The sequence below is a fragment of the Daphnia carinata genome, chromosome 10, assembly GCF_022539665.2.
Source record: "Daphnia carinata strain CSIRO-1 chromosome 10, CSIRO_AGI_Dcar_HiC_V3, whole genome shotgun sequence".
In the NCBI taxonomy this organism is placed as follows: domain Eukaryota; kingdom Metazoa; phylum Arthropoda; class Branchiopoda; order Diplostraca; family Daphniidae; genus Daphnia; species Daphnia carinata.
This window is the reverse complement of record NC_081340.1, coordinates 5547835-5561179: the sequence shown is the minus strand read 5'-3', so window position 1 is coordinate 5561179 and position 13345 is coordinate 5547835. Positions and strand designations below refer to the sequence as shown.

The 13345-nt window shown below is 45.3% G+C and overlaps 1 protein-coding gene across 1 annotated transcript in view; it reads right to left on the bottom strand.

Moving 5' to 3' along the window:
- Positions 1-13345, bottom strand: part of LOC130695898 (muscle-specific protein 300 kDa-like) — a 64643-nt gene that overhangs the window by 32913 nt on the left and 18385 nt on the right. The window contains 20 exon segments of the mRNA XM_059497344.1: positions 856-1030; positions 1965-2113; positions 2244-2366; positions 2441-2623; positions 2691-3032; positions 3100-3732; positions 3791-4411; positions 4667-4866; positions 4933-5056; positions 5134-5460; positions 5520-5789; positions 5846-6067; positions 6129-6266; positions 6331-6501; positions 6598-6696; positions 6833-7006; positions 7071-7229; positions 7294-7473; positions 7535-9968; positions 10033-13299. Of these exon segments, the coding sequence (XP_059353327.1) occupies positions 856-1030; positions 1965-2113; positions 2244-2366; positions 2441-2623; positions 2691-3032; positions 3100-3732; positions 3791-4411; positions 4667-4866; positions 4933-5056; positions 5134-5460; positions 5520-5789; positions 5846-6067; positions 6129-6266; positions 6331-6501; positions 6598-6696; positions 6833-7006; positions 7071-7229; positions 7294-7473; positions 7535-9968; positions 10033-13299 (9991 nt within the window).

Here is a 13345-nt window from a genome sequence, read left to right as displayed (position 1 = left end):
AGACCTAGAAGTCCTTGTAGAGCAACGGTTGAACGCAGACTGAACTCTTCGGTAGGTTGAAACAGGCGTGAATAATAATAATTAAAAAAAAAAAAAAAAGATGTCGACCGGATGTGCGAGTGTTTACTCCAAACGAAAAAAAATAAATTTGAGAGCACAGCAAAATAAAATAGAGAAAATGTTCCAGCAATCTTTTCGGGTAGCGATGCCACACCGAGACAAATCCAGTTGATGCGGGGTCACCTTAAACCTAAACAGCTCCTTCGAATCGTATCGTGGTATTGAGGCAATTCTGCGTGCTACACGGGCATTTTAAAAACTCTGCTTTGACGCAATATCGCGCATGCGAAGAAAACCCAAAGTCTCACAGACTCTATTTTCGACGGACGGGATAAAAAAAAACGAATAATTTCGGGAAGAAAAACAAAAACCCCTCCCCCCCTCCTCACGAAAATTAAAATAAAAACAAAAGAGGAAGAACATCCCTGTTGTTTTTCTAAGAGTATCATTGCCAGCTCAGTTTCTATTTTCTATCAGGCCGATGAGAGAAGTGGGCTGCCTACGAGACAGACGGCGTCGCGACGTGACGCAGCGCTACACCTGACAGACAAGCGAACTAATACCGAAAAATTCGAACAAAATTCTCAGAGTGTTTTGCCGCTAGTGGTTCGAGTTTGAGGCAGCAATGTTTTTAAGCAGCTAAGGATTTGCATTCCGAAACTTCCGGCGTCTAGCATCAGTTTGAAAACAAGAGTAAAATTGGATGATTCAAAACGAATGGTAAATAATGACGTCGTCGTTTCTTGGAACAAGAGTGGCTTTTGAATGACAATGAAAAAAGGTAGTGTGACTCACCGCCAGCTCTTGATCGACGCGTTCAGTTTGGCTACCGAAGGCATCGAAATCGGTGATCTCAGCCAATAGTCTCTCCAGGCCGGTTTGCACTTGATTCATGCTATCCAGCACGGCGTCGAAATAATTGGCTTCTTCGACGACGCGACGCAGACGTGCTTGAATGGTCTCCAATAAACTATAACGAGGTAATAATAACTTGGGTTAGAACGTCTTTATTTTTCTAAGAAATATACTTAAATGATTTTTGATTTAAATAATAAATTGCAATAGAAGAAAATGCAATTTCATCCGTTTCCTGTTTGTTGTTCTATATCGAGATCGTCAAAATGGTAAAACGCCGTAAAGAATGAAATGCGATTCATGACATTCCTGTCATTTCCATTCGGATGGGCGACATTGGGTCCCGTACACAAAGCAAAGGACATTGCGGGCATAAATTTTTCCCCCCACCACGTCGGTCTATTTAGGGCGTCTCGGCCTCCCGCCACCAACAATTGCGTAGAAAGCTTTAGCTTCACGTGGCGTCCCTCAAAGTCTAAACTAAGAATAGACGCGCCATGGACGAAGGCATTAAACGTTAGCTACGACGTTGCTGCTTGTGCGTCACGTGCTCACGATTTCATATTCCCCCTCTCACAAAAAAATACCAGACATCGCACTCTTCACACTAAACCACCATCATCTTCGGACTATTACATTAGAATTGAATTTAATTTTGGAAGAATCAGGCAAGCGTCTGGATGTTCGAATCAACGGCTGGACCATGTAATCCAAGCGAGAGACACAGTGACATAACATTTGTCTAATGAAAAAAGGAAACAGCCGGTTTCAACGATATTCCCCCCAAGCCCATGTCAAGAGTACGTTAACGCGTTCCAGTTAGCCCCACACCTGGCACTGCATTTGTCTGTCAAGATTCGTAGCTGCTGACGAAAGAAAAACAAACATGGAATGGCCAAGGCCAAATCAGTTACTATGTCTCGAGAGATCTCTTGGAAGAGACGTTTGCATATTTTAGTAAAGCACGAGCGGTTGGCAAAAAAAACAATTTCACCGCAGCTGTTTTAGATTTAAAAAAAAAACAAAGATGAATCGGTCATGGAACTTACTATGAATGGCGTTCAGCCAAAGCGTTGAGATCGCCGCGAATAGAGAGCGAAGTCACTTCACAAGAACTGAGGTAATCCAGGACATCCTTGGCCAGGTCGTCAACCTCTTTCAACTGCGGTTTTATTCCGACTATGGTGGACTCGAATTCCTGTTCCAAAATCAATTAAAAATTTAATTAAGATTTTTGTGAAGGTGTGAAATTTAATGATCAAGTGCATAGCTATTTTAATGAAATTTGTGGGTTTGGTGATGCCTAATTGAGAAGATAAAGAACTGACTTGTAAGTTTCGACGTGTTTCTTCCAGGGCACTGCGTGATCGTCCTTCCATGTCTAAACGATGAACAGATTCTTCTAACGCGGTCAAGGTGACTCCGAGAGCACGAGATTTGGAAATTAGAAGCTAAACCGGAAAAACAGAACATTGAAAAATCTTTGGATGTGTTCCAGATAAGTTTTTGAAGTGGGTCAACGTACCTCCCACGTGTCGACCAGGTCGTTAAGATCGCTACACCTCATCATTAAGCCATCTTGGATGTCACGCCAATCTTTGGCCACCGTTGAATAACTTTCCTGGATCGTCTGTCGACTGGCAACGTCGGCCCGTTGTTCCACTTTCTTGACCTTATCTTGTAACGTCTTCAGCTTCGCCTGCTCCGTCTACGAAAAAAGATTGAAAACATTCTTAAAAACATTCGAATCCATTTTTTTTCATGCAAGAAATTACTTGGAGAACGACCAGCTTAGTTTCCAGGGAAGCAATCAGATTCTTCAAGGCCGGAATGTTGGTGGCCGTCTCCTCCACTGATTGCGTATTGGCAACGATGGCTTGTTTCACTTCTTCTAACGATTTTTCAAAATCCTTGTAGGCACGTGAGTCCTTTTCTAATTGATCTTGTCTATCGTTGGCCGCTGTCAGGCAATTCTTTGCTGATTCTGTTAGCGTAGTGACCTCACTTTGCAAATCATTCTGTTGGGGTGTATCAACTGACTGCATAATTTCATCAGCAGTTGATTTAATGCTATCCAGTACGGGTTGGGGCGATAGCTCCTCATTATCGAAATAAGCCTATGCAAATTCAATTTTAAATCATCAAAAGTGAATTAAATTTGATAATTTATAACCTAGGCAATACCTTGTGTTCGTTCAGTTCTTTCTCAATGTGTTCAAAATCTACGCCGTTAGAAGGTGGTCTGAGACGAAGTCTAGCTTCGTCCATCCAACTATTTAGACGTCGGATGGCGCTTTCATACTTGGAACGCAATGCCAACTGCTCCTTGAGGTAGTCTCCTCTGGCGGCCAGCTCAGTCGGTAGCGTGTCACGGAGGAAAGTGGCTTCACTGATGCGTTCTTGAAGAGTTGATGGGATCATGCTATCGTGCGGAATCGAGGCAAAGAGGGTCTCGGTGGCCACCAAAAGAGCTTTGACGTCCCCGGCGAGAGCTTTGTGTTTGCTGCTCTCCTGTTCGACGCTTTCGGCCGTCAGTTGGAGTAAAGGCCGGCAACGGATGATGGCTTCTTGCTCGTGCATCTTGTCCAGCAATTCGTCAATCTGTCCGGCTAAGCGCTTGTATTCGGCGGCCGCGTTTTCGTGCTCACCGCGACGCTGTTCGACGGCTCGTCTCAAGGCGCTCAGTTGGTGTTTGAGCGACGTCAGCTGTTCGGTGATTGTGTTGCGGTCAGTCACCGATCCTTCGGCAGCAATTTGCTCACCCTTGTCTTGGGCAGTGGCCAATTGTCCTTCGCACTCTTGGATCTTGTAGATGACCTGTAAGAATAAAATCAATGTAGGTTAAAATGAATTACTCGAGTAAAATGAAACTTACATCATCGTAGCGACGAATGTTTTCTTGTGCCGATTTGCCGCCCTTCTCAATGTCGTGAATGACTTCGTTGTACCTGGCAATGAACGTTGTAATTTCAGCCACCAAGGCCATGAATTGCTGTCTCAAGAGTAGAAGATGACGAAGTTTCTTAATTTGCCCTTCGATAGTGGCGATCAAATCATCCTGTTGTTTCACAATCGCAGCTAAATCACCGCTGTTTCCTGTTGTTCTGTGCTGCAAATCGTCCATTTTTTCCCGATAAACTCGTAATTCTGCAAGCAGTTGCTCGTACGAATTGAGCATCGTCTGCGTATCTTCTGGCCGGAAGCCTATGGGTTTATTCAATGCACGAACGTCTTCTTGGATTTTGTTGAGGAAAGTAATGCTTTCTTCCACTTTAACAGCAATCTCTCGTTGCTGGTTAACGTAGGATTGAAGGGTCCGGCTGCGCTCTTCGATGCCTGCGTGGATACGATTGTAGCCATCAAGGAGACTTTGAACATTCCCTTGGATATCCATCTGATCCGCTTTATTTAATGAGCCTGAAATGGAGTCCTTGTGAGATACTGCAGCATCTAGTTTGTCTTTCACACCAATAGCCTCTTGTAGCAGTCTGTCGAACTATAATACAAAAACGGATGTGTTAAAGATTGAGGCTAAACAATACACGGCAACTCGTATGCAATTTTATATCTGTTTAATTTTATAAAAACAAAATTTTAATGCTAAAAAATTAAGCGAATTTCTTTTAAAGCCACAAGACTTCCATTAAGTAGCACATACTGATCAGCCCCCAGTGTTCAATGGGAAATAAAACAACTGAGATCAATTTGCACAGCATACAATAGCTCAGAGAATAGTTTTAGGTAATCTTACCACCATGATGTGCTCAACCAAAATTTCGGGGGTTGTCGAGTTTCGAATTTCGACGGCCAAATTGATGTCCGCTTGTTTGAACCAGTGTTGACAGTACTCGGTGATCTCTTCGAGCTCTTTGCGTTGGCGAGTGGCGTCATCCAATTGTGACAACATGGCATTCAGGCTGGTCAAAAGTTCTTCCAGTTGTCCCTCCATTCCTATTAGTATATATTTTTTAAATATTAAATTACAGTTACCAGGCAAATTTACAATGATGAGCTTACCTTGCAAAATCTCTTGCAACTCGTTCTTGGCGACATCGTTACAGGTTTTCGTAAGATTCTGAAGCTGCTTCTTAAACTCGTTCATCTCACTGGTTTCAAAGTCCACGACTGCTTGCTTCAAAGACTGGATAAAAGTAAATACAGTTGAAATTGAGTTCCAGAATTCTTTGATCCTTGCGTTAAATATGAACTAAATCATACCTTGAACTTCTCAGTTAGTTTCTCTGTAGCTGACGATGCTAGTGGTAGTAAATCGTAGCCTTGGCTCTGAACGACCAATGCTGCTAACTTCCTCTGTGTATCATCCAGTTGGGCCTCAAAATGTTGCCGATCAGTGACTGCTTTGTCCAATTCCTGCTCGTAGGTCCTGACGCCCTGGCAAAGAGTCCTGTACTCACCAGCCAGGCTTTTCAAATCGGCTCGAAGTTGGGCTTGTTCCTCCGCATCCAAATCAGATGCAATGCTAGAAACTCTCAGTTCCAAATTCTCGATAACCAACTGTTGCATTTCAACTTCTTTGCAAAGACCCTATGAAATAGAAAATAATTTATGAATTCCTTTCGTCAAAACCTCAACTTGCAGCTTACCTTTATTTGTTGCAGTTTCATGTCAGCGCTCTTGGTTCGATAGCCCATCATTTCTTTATCGCGGACTAATGCAGTTTTTTCAGATACCCATTGTCTGATTAGGGCAATATCCATTGTAGCGCTCTCCGCACCTTGGTGAGTAGTTTGCAACAAGTGAAGTTTCCTGTGCATACGGCGTTCCACATCGCCAAATCTTCTCTCGGCGACTTTCAATTGTTCTTCAACTTGCTGGCTGTCCAAAGTGCTGAGGATTTCCGATATCTCTTTAGCCTAAAACAAAATCCAGACATGTTAAAAAATTTAATTTTAATGGTGGGTGGGTATACCTTGACAGCAAGGGCAGCTAGTTTTGGTTTTCCTTGGCTTGTTTCTGCGGTCAATTGTGCCAACAGACTGACACGTACGGCAATGTTATTGCCGCGTCCCTTGTCCGCGTTCTCGGCTCTCTTAATTAGAGTGTCCAGCCACGTGAAAAAATCTTGGAGCATCATGCGGTACACCTCGACCGAATTCTGCATGTCCATCTTCTTGTCCAGCACTAGCGACACCTGTAAATTTTTAGAATAACAAAAATTAATAAAAGATAGATTCCTGGCAATGTATCATTACATCATCATTAAGATTAGTGAGTTCTTCGCGCAGTTCCACGACGCAAGGTATCGATTCCGGTGCGGAGGACATGAGTTGCAGTTCCATTTCATCCACCAATCCTTGCTTTTCCGTAATTGCTTGTTTCGTATCCATTAACTATGAAACATTACATTAATCGTATGAATGAATTTGTCTTAAAAAAAACAAACAATCTGCTTACTTGACTGATATCGTGTTGGGCCGCTTCAGGTCTAAGACGAGCCTTGCGCTGTTTCAAATCATTAATGGTGCCTTTTAATTCAGTAGCCCATTGGAGAACTGCTTGTCTTCGACGTGTAAAGTCGTCGAGGTCGGTATTGATGGCTGTCAGAGCTGTAATCCGTGAATGGACCTACGTTGTAATGAAAAGATTAGAGCTAGTGAAAACAAAATCGATTTGCAGGATTTCTAGGACAACGTGCAACACCAAACAAAAGATACGACTAACCTTCTCTTCAAGTTTATCCAATCGATTTGTCAAATCCTCGTTTTCGACCAAATCCAAAAATGCCCACATGCTGCCTATGGCCATGGGTACATCCATTTCCTGAACGCGTGTTACGCAACATACACACATGCAATGTTAGAAATAGGAACGTGCAAAGGATATTACGATACCAACACAAAACGATCAGCCAAACTACACGGACATGACAGTTAAAATCAATGATGTAAGATCTGACCTGATCAAGGAAATCTTCCAGTTTCGTACGAGCGTTCAGCTCGTTTTCAGGAACACGGTAAGGAAGTGGATCTTGGGGTGTATTGGGTCGAGAAATGCAGGCTGCGGCAGCTTCACAAGCTTGAACAGCGAGGGCAAGACGAGTCTTTTCAATCTGAAGTTTGGCATGGGTAACCTTTTCCGCAAAACAATGAATTACACAATGATTGGCACGGGAAATGAGTATGTTGTACAATTACCTTGATATCATCCAACTGTTTCTTGCAATCTTCAATCGAGACGACGGACGTGTCCAGTTGCTCGGCAATATGCGGTTCCCATTCTTTGAGGTTGTGCAAAATGCTCTCGATAATGGCCTCGTATTCTTGGAACTTGATGAGCGACTCGTTGAGGCGTTGCTGTAAAAGATAAGGAACATGTCAAATAAAACGATAATTAAACAGAAAAGTATGAGCTACGTACCTTAATTTGAAGGGCCGTGTTCAACAGTGCATTGTAGCTGGCCTGAACATTGCCCAGTTGTTTCTCGATTACACCTTTAATGGCAGCATTGGAAGTTGTGTAGCGAACAATTTGTCCCTGGCCTTTGCACCTAACATCATCCATAGTACTTTGGTACGAATAGATCTCTGCTAACAGATCCTGTAGAAGAGTTGTGTTAATAAAACAATGTCGTAATTCTAATATTTAATGATAGCAATACATTATGCTTTTTAGTTTGCTCTTCCGTCTGATCTCGTGTAGTGATGTACATCGAATTGTGCGCCATCAAATGGAAAGAAGTCTGCAAGATCCATTTCTCCGTATCTTGAAGGGCTTGATGATAGGCATTGTACTCTTGAATTTCCGCTTCCAAACGAGTGTGATAATTCGCAGCCACAGCGGCTAATTTCTCCCACCTCTCGTGAAGCTGATCAACCGTAGCTGTGCAATTGTGATCGTTTGCCGAAGCGGAAAGCTCACTGGCCTCGCGTCTCAGATGATCTAGATCAGCTTTCTTTCTTTCAAACTCCATCTGTTGGCTCTTGAGACGTTCCATAAGTGTCTTCATTTCACCCACTTCACCTTTTGATTGAGGATAGTCTGTTAGCCCTTGCTCATTGGTTACCAGCCATTGATCCATGCGAGAACAAGCTTCGCGGAACTCTTCCCATCGGTTGATGGCGCCCTTCAGCTGCGACAGAGTGTTGTTGACGCCGATGTTCATTTGGTCCCAATTAGCACGTAATGTAGAAATTTCTGCTCTAAATCCTTTCTGTTGTTCGTCTGGATTGCTTTGCGGTCTGCTGGCACTCAGGGCCTTTGTGAACGAGTCCATCATACCGTTCATCAAGTGTTGACCTTCTGTAAGACGACTGGCAATGGAACGGACCAATTCGTACTTTTCCTTGGTGCTCGCTTCATCGCCACATTGCCCAGAACAGTCTTGAACGGTACCTTGAGCACGTTCCAGCCAATTGGCGAATTCCGCCTTGGAAGTAACAAAATCCGTGTGGTCCGTCCTCGTCTTCTCCAAACGAGACAACAAACTCTGGACATTGCCCACAACGGCCGTGTAACCAGCTTGGAGCTGGACAGTTTCTTCGCGGACACGGCTGCAAGTGCTGAGTTCCATGAGGATCTCACAGCGGTCGTTCAAATCCTCCAACCAGGCCTTTTGGCTCTCGGCCTCTTTCAACAGCTCCCGGCAACGGGCAAGACGGGACTCAACAGCTTCTTCTGTTGTATCATGAGTCGATTCTTCAACCCATTTGGCTTGGAATTCAGTTAGCCATTTCTTCATTCGCTGGAAGACATCTTGGAAGTCAGACCACGCCGAACAGCAATCCGAAAGGGATTTGAGCGTTTCATCCGAAGACGAGACAAGTGACTCCCATTCGTTACGTAACTGGACAAGTTCTTGTTTAATTACTTCTTGTCCTTCTGTGCTCGATCCTGTGATGACGACATCACTCAATTTGACGGCCTTGTCGACCAACTGTTCTCCAGCTGGGAAAGTCTGGCGGAGTTCGCAACATTTGCGCTGTTTCTCTTCCACAGCGTCGCGTTCGCCATTAAAGTCACCGTATTGCTGGATATCGAGTCTTGTACGGCGGATCCAATCGGCAGCATCGACGTAGCCTTGACGGTATTCTTCGTGTTGCTGGACCAGCTCTTCCATGGTGCTTATAGTCTTTTGAATGGTTGCTTTAAGTTGTTCGTAACGTTCAATACTGGAATCGTATTCCTCACGTGGTAGGTCCGGTTGTGCTGCCAATTTATCTTGCAATCTTTGTAGAACTTCGGCGTGAGAGAGGGCGTCATGGAGCAAGACTCTGTACTTCTCCAATGCCGATTTCTTGTCGCTCAAGTCCGTCAAACCTTCGGCTCCTTGGACGCTGACGGGCGAAGGGACCTTGTCCATAATCTCTTGCAGCCAATCGACAAACATTTGGTGAGCCTTGTCGATGTCTTCGAGGACGGATATACGTGTGCTTAGTGATTCACGAGCTTCCTGGACATCGCGAGATAATTTATCGAAATCAGCGCGAATGACGTCCGTGTCTTCTTGGATTTGCTGGGCGCCAGATTGCTCCGTGTTGAGGATGACTCGCTCTTTGAGCTCTTGGATGTAGCGCAGCTTGTGGTGACCCTGTTCCAGCGACTGGCGGATGCATTTGATTTGATGCAAACGGCCTTTAAGTTCAGACAAATTGTCGGCGCGAGGGCCGTCCACCGCTCCGCCGCTACCGCTGGATTCGACCACTTTCTCCTTGGTGCGTTCGATCCATTCTTGACACTCCTGGAACAAGGCGCTGTGCTGTTGGTGCTCCTGGAAGTGGACTTCCAGTCGGCGCATCACTTCCTTGGCCAGCGATAACAAAGCGTTGTACTTGGTGGTGATGGAAGTCACGGCATTGGAGACCCTGGAATCGGCGCAAGTCTGCAACAGTTGCTGGGCGCGCATGTTCAACCTGTCCAGATCCTTTTGCCAGTCGAAAACGGCCTGCAAATGATTCTGGAACTGTTCCAGGATATCCCTCTTTTCGGCCAGTGTGTTCTGGAGCCGGTTGAAAGTCTGAACAGTCGCCTCCGTCTGGGCCAGCCACTCGACCGCGTCTTGGTACTGGTCTTCGTATTCGGTCCATTTCACTAATCTGCAACAAGTAATGCCAATTTTTAGAAAATGATGAAAACAATCAGAAATTTAATTGAACTTACCCCGACTCTAGAGATTCTTTGAGTTTAGCCAGAGCTTCGCAATAATTGTCGAATTCTTCCTGCAAGAAGGCGACTTCTTCCTCGACGATATCGCGATCTTCTTCGTCACTAGCTTTGCAAGCGGCCTCGCCCTTCTCCAAAGCTTTTTCCAGTTTCTGCTGGCCTTCTGCTTTTTCCGTCATCAGTTTGGTGTTGACATGAGTCACTTTGCTGCTGAGCGATTCGCGATCGCCAGTCGGTTCCGACAACTTGTTGACCATTTCCTTAGCAGCTCTCAACCAGTGCATAAACTCGTTACCGGCGTCGATGAACGACTGGTGAACATCCATCACCTGCTTTTGTTTGGCGTAGATTTCGTGAGCTTGCCGACTAAGACTTTGGTATTTGTTGCTGATCTCGGCCGTTGCTGGGCTGCGGTGGAGCAAATCGTCGGCTTTGGAGGTGACGGATTCGATCATCGGCTCGAAAGAGACAATGTCTTGGACAAAATTGCTGGTACGGCGCAACGTGGCTTGACGGGCACCCAAACTAAGGGTCCTCATACCAGAGCCAGGATTGCTCTTGCGACCCATAGAGACTTTTTGCTCGCAGACTTGCTGGAGTTTAGCCTCTTTCTCGCTGATCCATTTCTTCAAGTTGTTGCATGAAGATGAATAATCCGCCCATTGCAGTAAAGATGTCTCCAATGCCACTTTAGTGTTGGCCATCTTGCGGACTAAACGTTCCCAATCCTGTTGAAGGCTTTTCAATGTTGATTGAATTTCTTCACGGCCATCTGAACGGGTATAACGGGCCACCTTCTCACCAAAATTAACAGTAGAATGGACCAAGGTCTGACCCTCTTCTTGACGTTTCAACAAGTCCTGGATTTTATTCAGCTGTTCTTGAAGTTCTTCTTTGCTGCTCTCACCTTCCACCTGAGCTTCGCTGCTTGTTTTAATAACACGTCGAGCGTCTTCAATCCAGCGATTAGCTTTGGCCAGGGTTTGATCGTACTGTCGGTGATGCTCGACGTTAGTTTCAATTTTCAACATAACATCTTTCACCAAGTTCTTTTCAACTTGGTAGCGCGAATTGAGATGGCGCAGTTGGTTGTTGACATACGTGTCCAGGTGGGAGGAGAGTAGTCCAGCAGCCATTTCGTTAAACTTGTTGATCTGCTGTTCACCCTTGTCCAGCCGATCAACCAGGCCCTTGATCGCAGCTACTTGTTTCTCCTTTTCCTGCAAAGTAGACAGCAACGCGTTCTTCTGAGCCTTGATCTCAATGTCCGTCTGCTGGATCCAGTCGGAGAGTCTTTCGTATTCTTCCTTGTATTCACGCCACTGGATGACTGTGCGAGACAGTTGATCCTTTTGGGACTGGACTTCCTTGAAGAAGAGATCGAAACTCTCCCGGAGAGCACCGGCCTCGCTGCGAATGGTACCTTGCCCGGCTGGTGCTGTTGTGGCCAGCAACACTTGACTCTTGCGCTGCATATCCTCCACTTTCAACTGGCCTTGAGCCTGTTTGTTTAGTAGACCAGTCAGAGCCGTGACGGACTCTTCGATGGCCAATCGGTCACCTAACGGCCGGTGTTTCATGACGGGCACCTTCTCACGAGCTCGGCTGATCCAATTCATCAAGTCGTCGTAAGCTTCTTTGTAGGCCTTGTGGGCACGGAACTCTTCGTCCGCCTTCGTTTTGGCCGTCTTGACGTTTTCGGCCAATCGCTGGAACTTTTCTAGGATTTGTTGGGCTTGAATGGCGGCCTGATTCTGCTGTCCACTGGCCATCATCTCGGCTGCTTTGTTCTTCAGACTCTTAACTTCGATCCGTTCGCATTTGATCTTTTCTTCAAGATTCTTCAGACGTTCCAGCTGGGCCCGTTTTTCCGATAGAGTGTTCTGCAACACCGTGTTTTCAGCCAGTGAAGTTTCAACATTCTCAACAATCTTTTTCAGCAGGTGAATTTGTTCCAGGAAACCGGCCCATTTGGATACGATCTCATCCAAATTAGCCTTAGTGTCCATCATTTTCGAGGCTAACAGGCCCCATTCCTCTTTGAGTCGGTCGACAGTGGCGTTGATGGAGTCATGGCCGGCCGGTGCCGTATTGGCCAGCACCGCTTGAGCCAATTCCACCGTATTTTGAACTTTGATGAATCCTTCTTCTTTGTACATCAGAATATCCTGAATGGTGGCCATCTTCTTGTCCAAATCTTGTTGCGAAGACGCGCTCAAGTCCGAGCAGTAAGCGAGTTTAGCTTTAACATTAGCTAGCCATCTGAAGCAATCTTCAAGCCGAGTATGAAATTCTTGATGGGTATTGACGTACTCTTGCCACTTGCCCGATAATTCTTTGATGCGGGACATGATCTGTTGATATTTGGGAGCGAGTTCCAAAGTCTGCGATGACCGAGATTGAAGATTCTTGTACAATTGCTGGGATTTCTCAGTGACTTGATCAATCTCCAACTCTTTGCTTCGAAGTTCACTCTGCATAGTTTTCATTTGATCCAGTTGGCTCTGCTTCTCTTCCAACGTTGCCTTTAGATCAATTGCATGGAAGCTACCATCCGCTTGTCGTAGCCATTGTTGACATTTGTCTTTCAATGTCTCGTAATCGCTCCATTGCTTCAATTTGCTCTCCAGCGATTCGATGGCAGATTGAAGCGTGCTAAGTAAACTCTCCCATTCTTGCTGAGAACAATCAATCTGCGAACGGATGTTACTCTGTCCTACTTCTGACGTTCCAGGCAACACTTTTTCGCCCAACACCTGGATTTGTTTGACACGCGATTGTTCTTCAGGCAAAGCAAGTTGCAAGTTCTTGAGTCGTTCGACGTTGGCGTGCAACGTGATTCGTTCCAGACGATTATCTCCCCACATTTCGATAGCTCCGTGCGTAGCATCCAGCCATTCTTGAGCATCCATGACGGCCTTGCTGTACTGTTGATGGTCGCTAACAATAGCTTCGTAACGTTCTACAAACGATTGAGCACGTTTCAATAACAACTGGTGTTTCTGACTTGCCGATTCAACGAAGTCGTCTACTTTATCACGGTCTTCTTTGAAACCCCCTTCAGGTAGGTAATGAGCTCTATCACGGCAATCAAGAATGGCTTGTTGATGGGCCAGGACATCCTGCAACAATGTCCGGTAAGTGCTGAGTTGAGCTCGCTTTTCATCCAATGTAGCGTGTAACTTGATATCAGACGGATGTTGTTGCTCGGTATCAGCCAACCATTTACGCAATGTTTCACTAGCAGACTCAAAACTGATCCATCTGTTAAATGTATAAGTTAGAATAGATTACGTACGCAAAATGTATT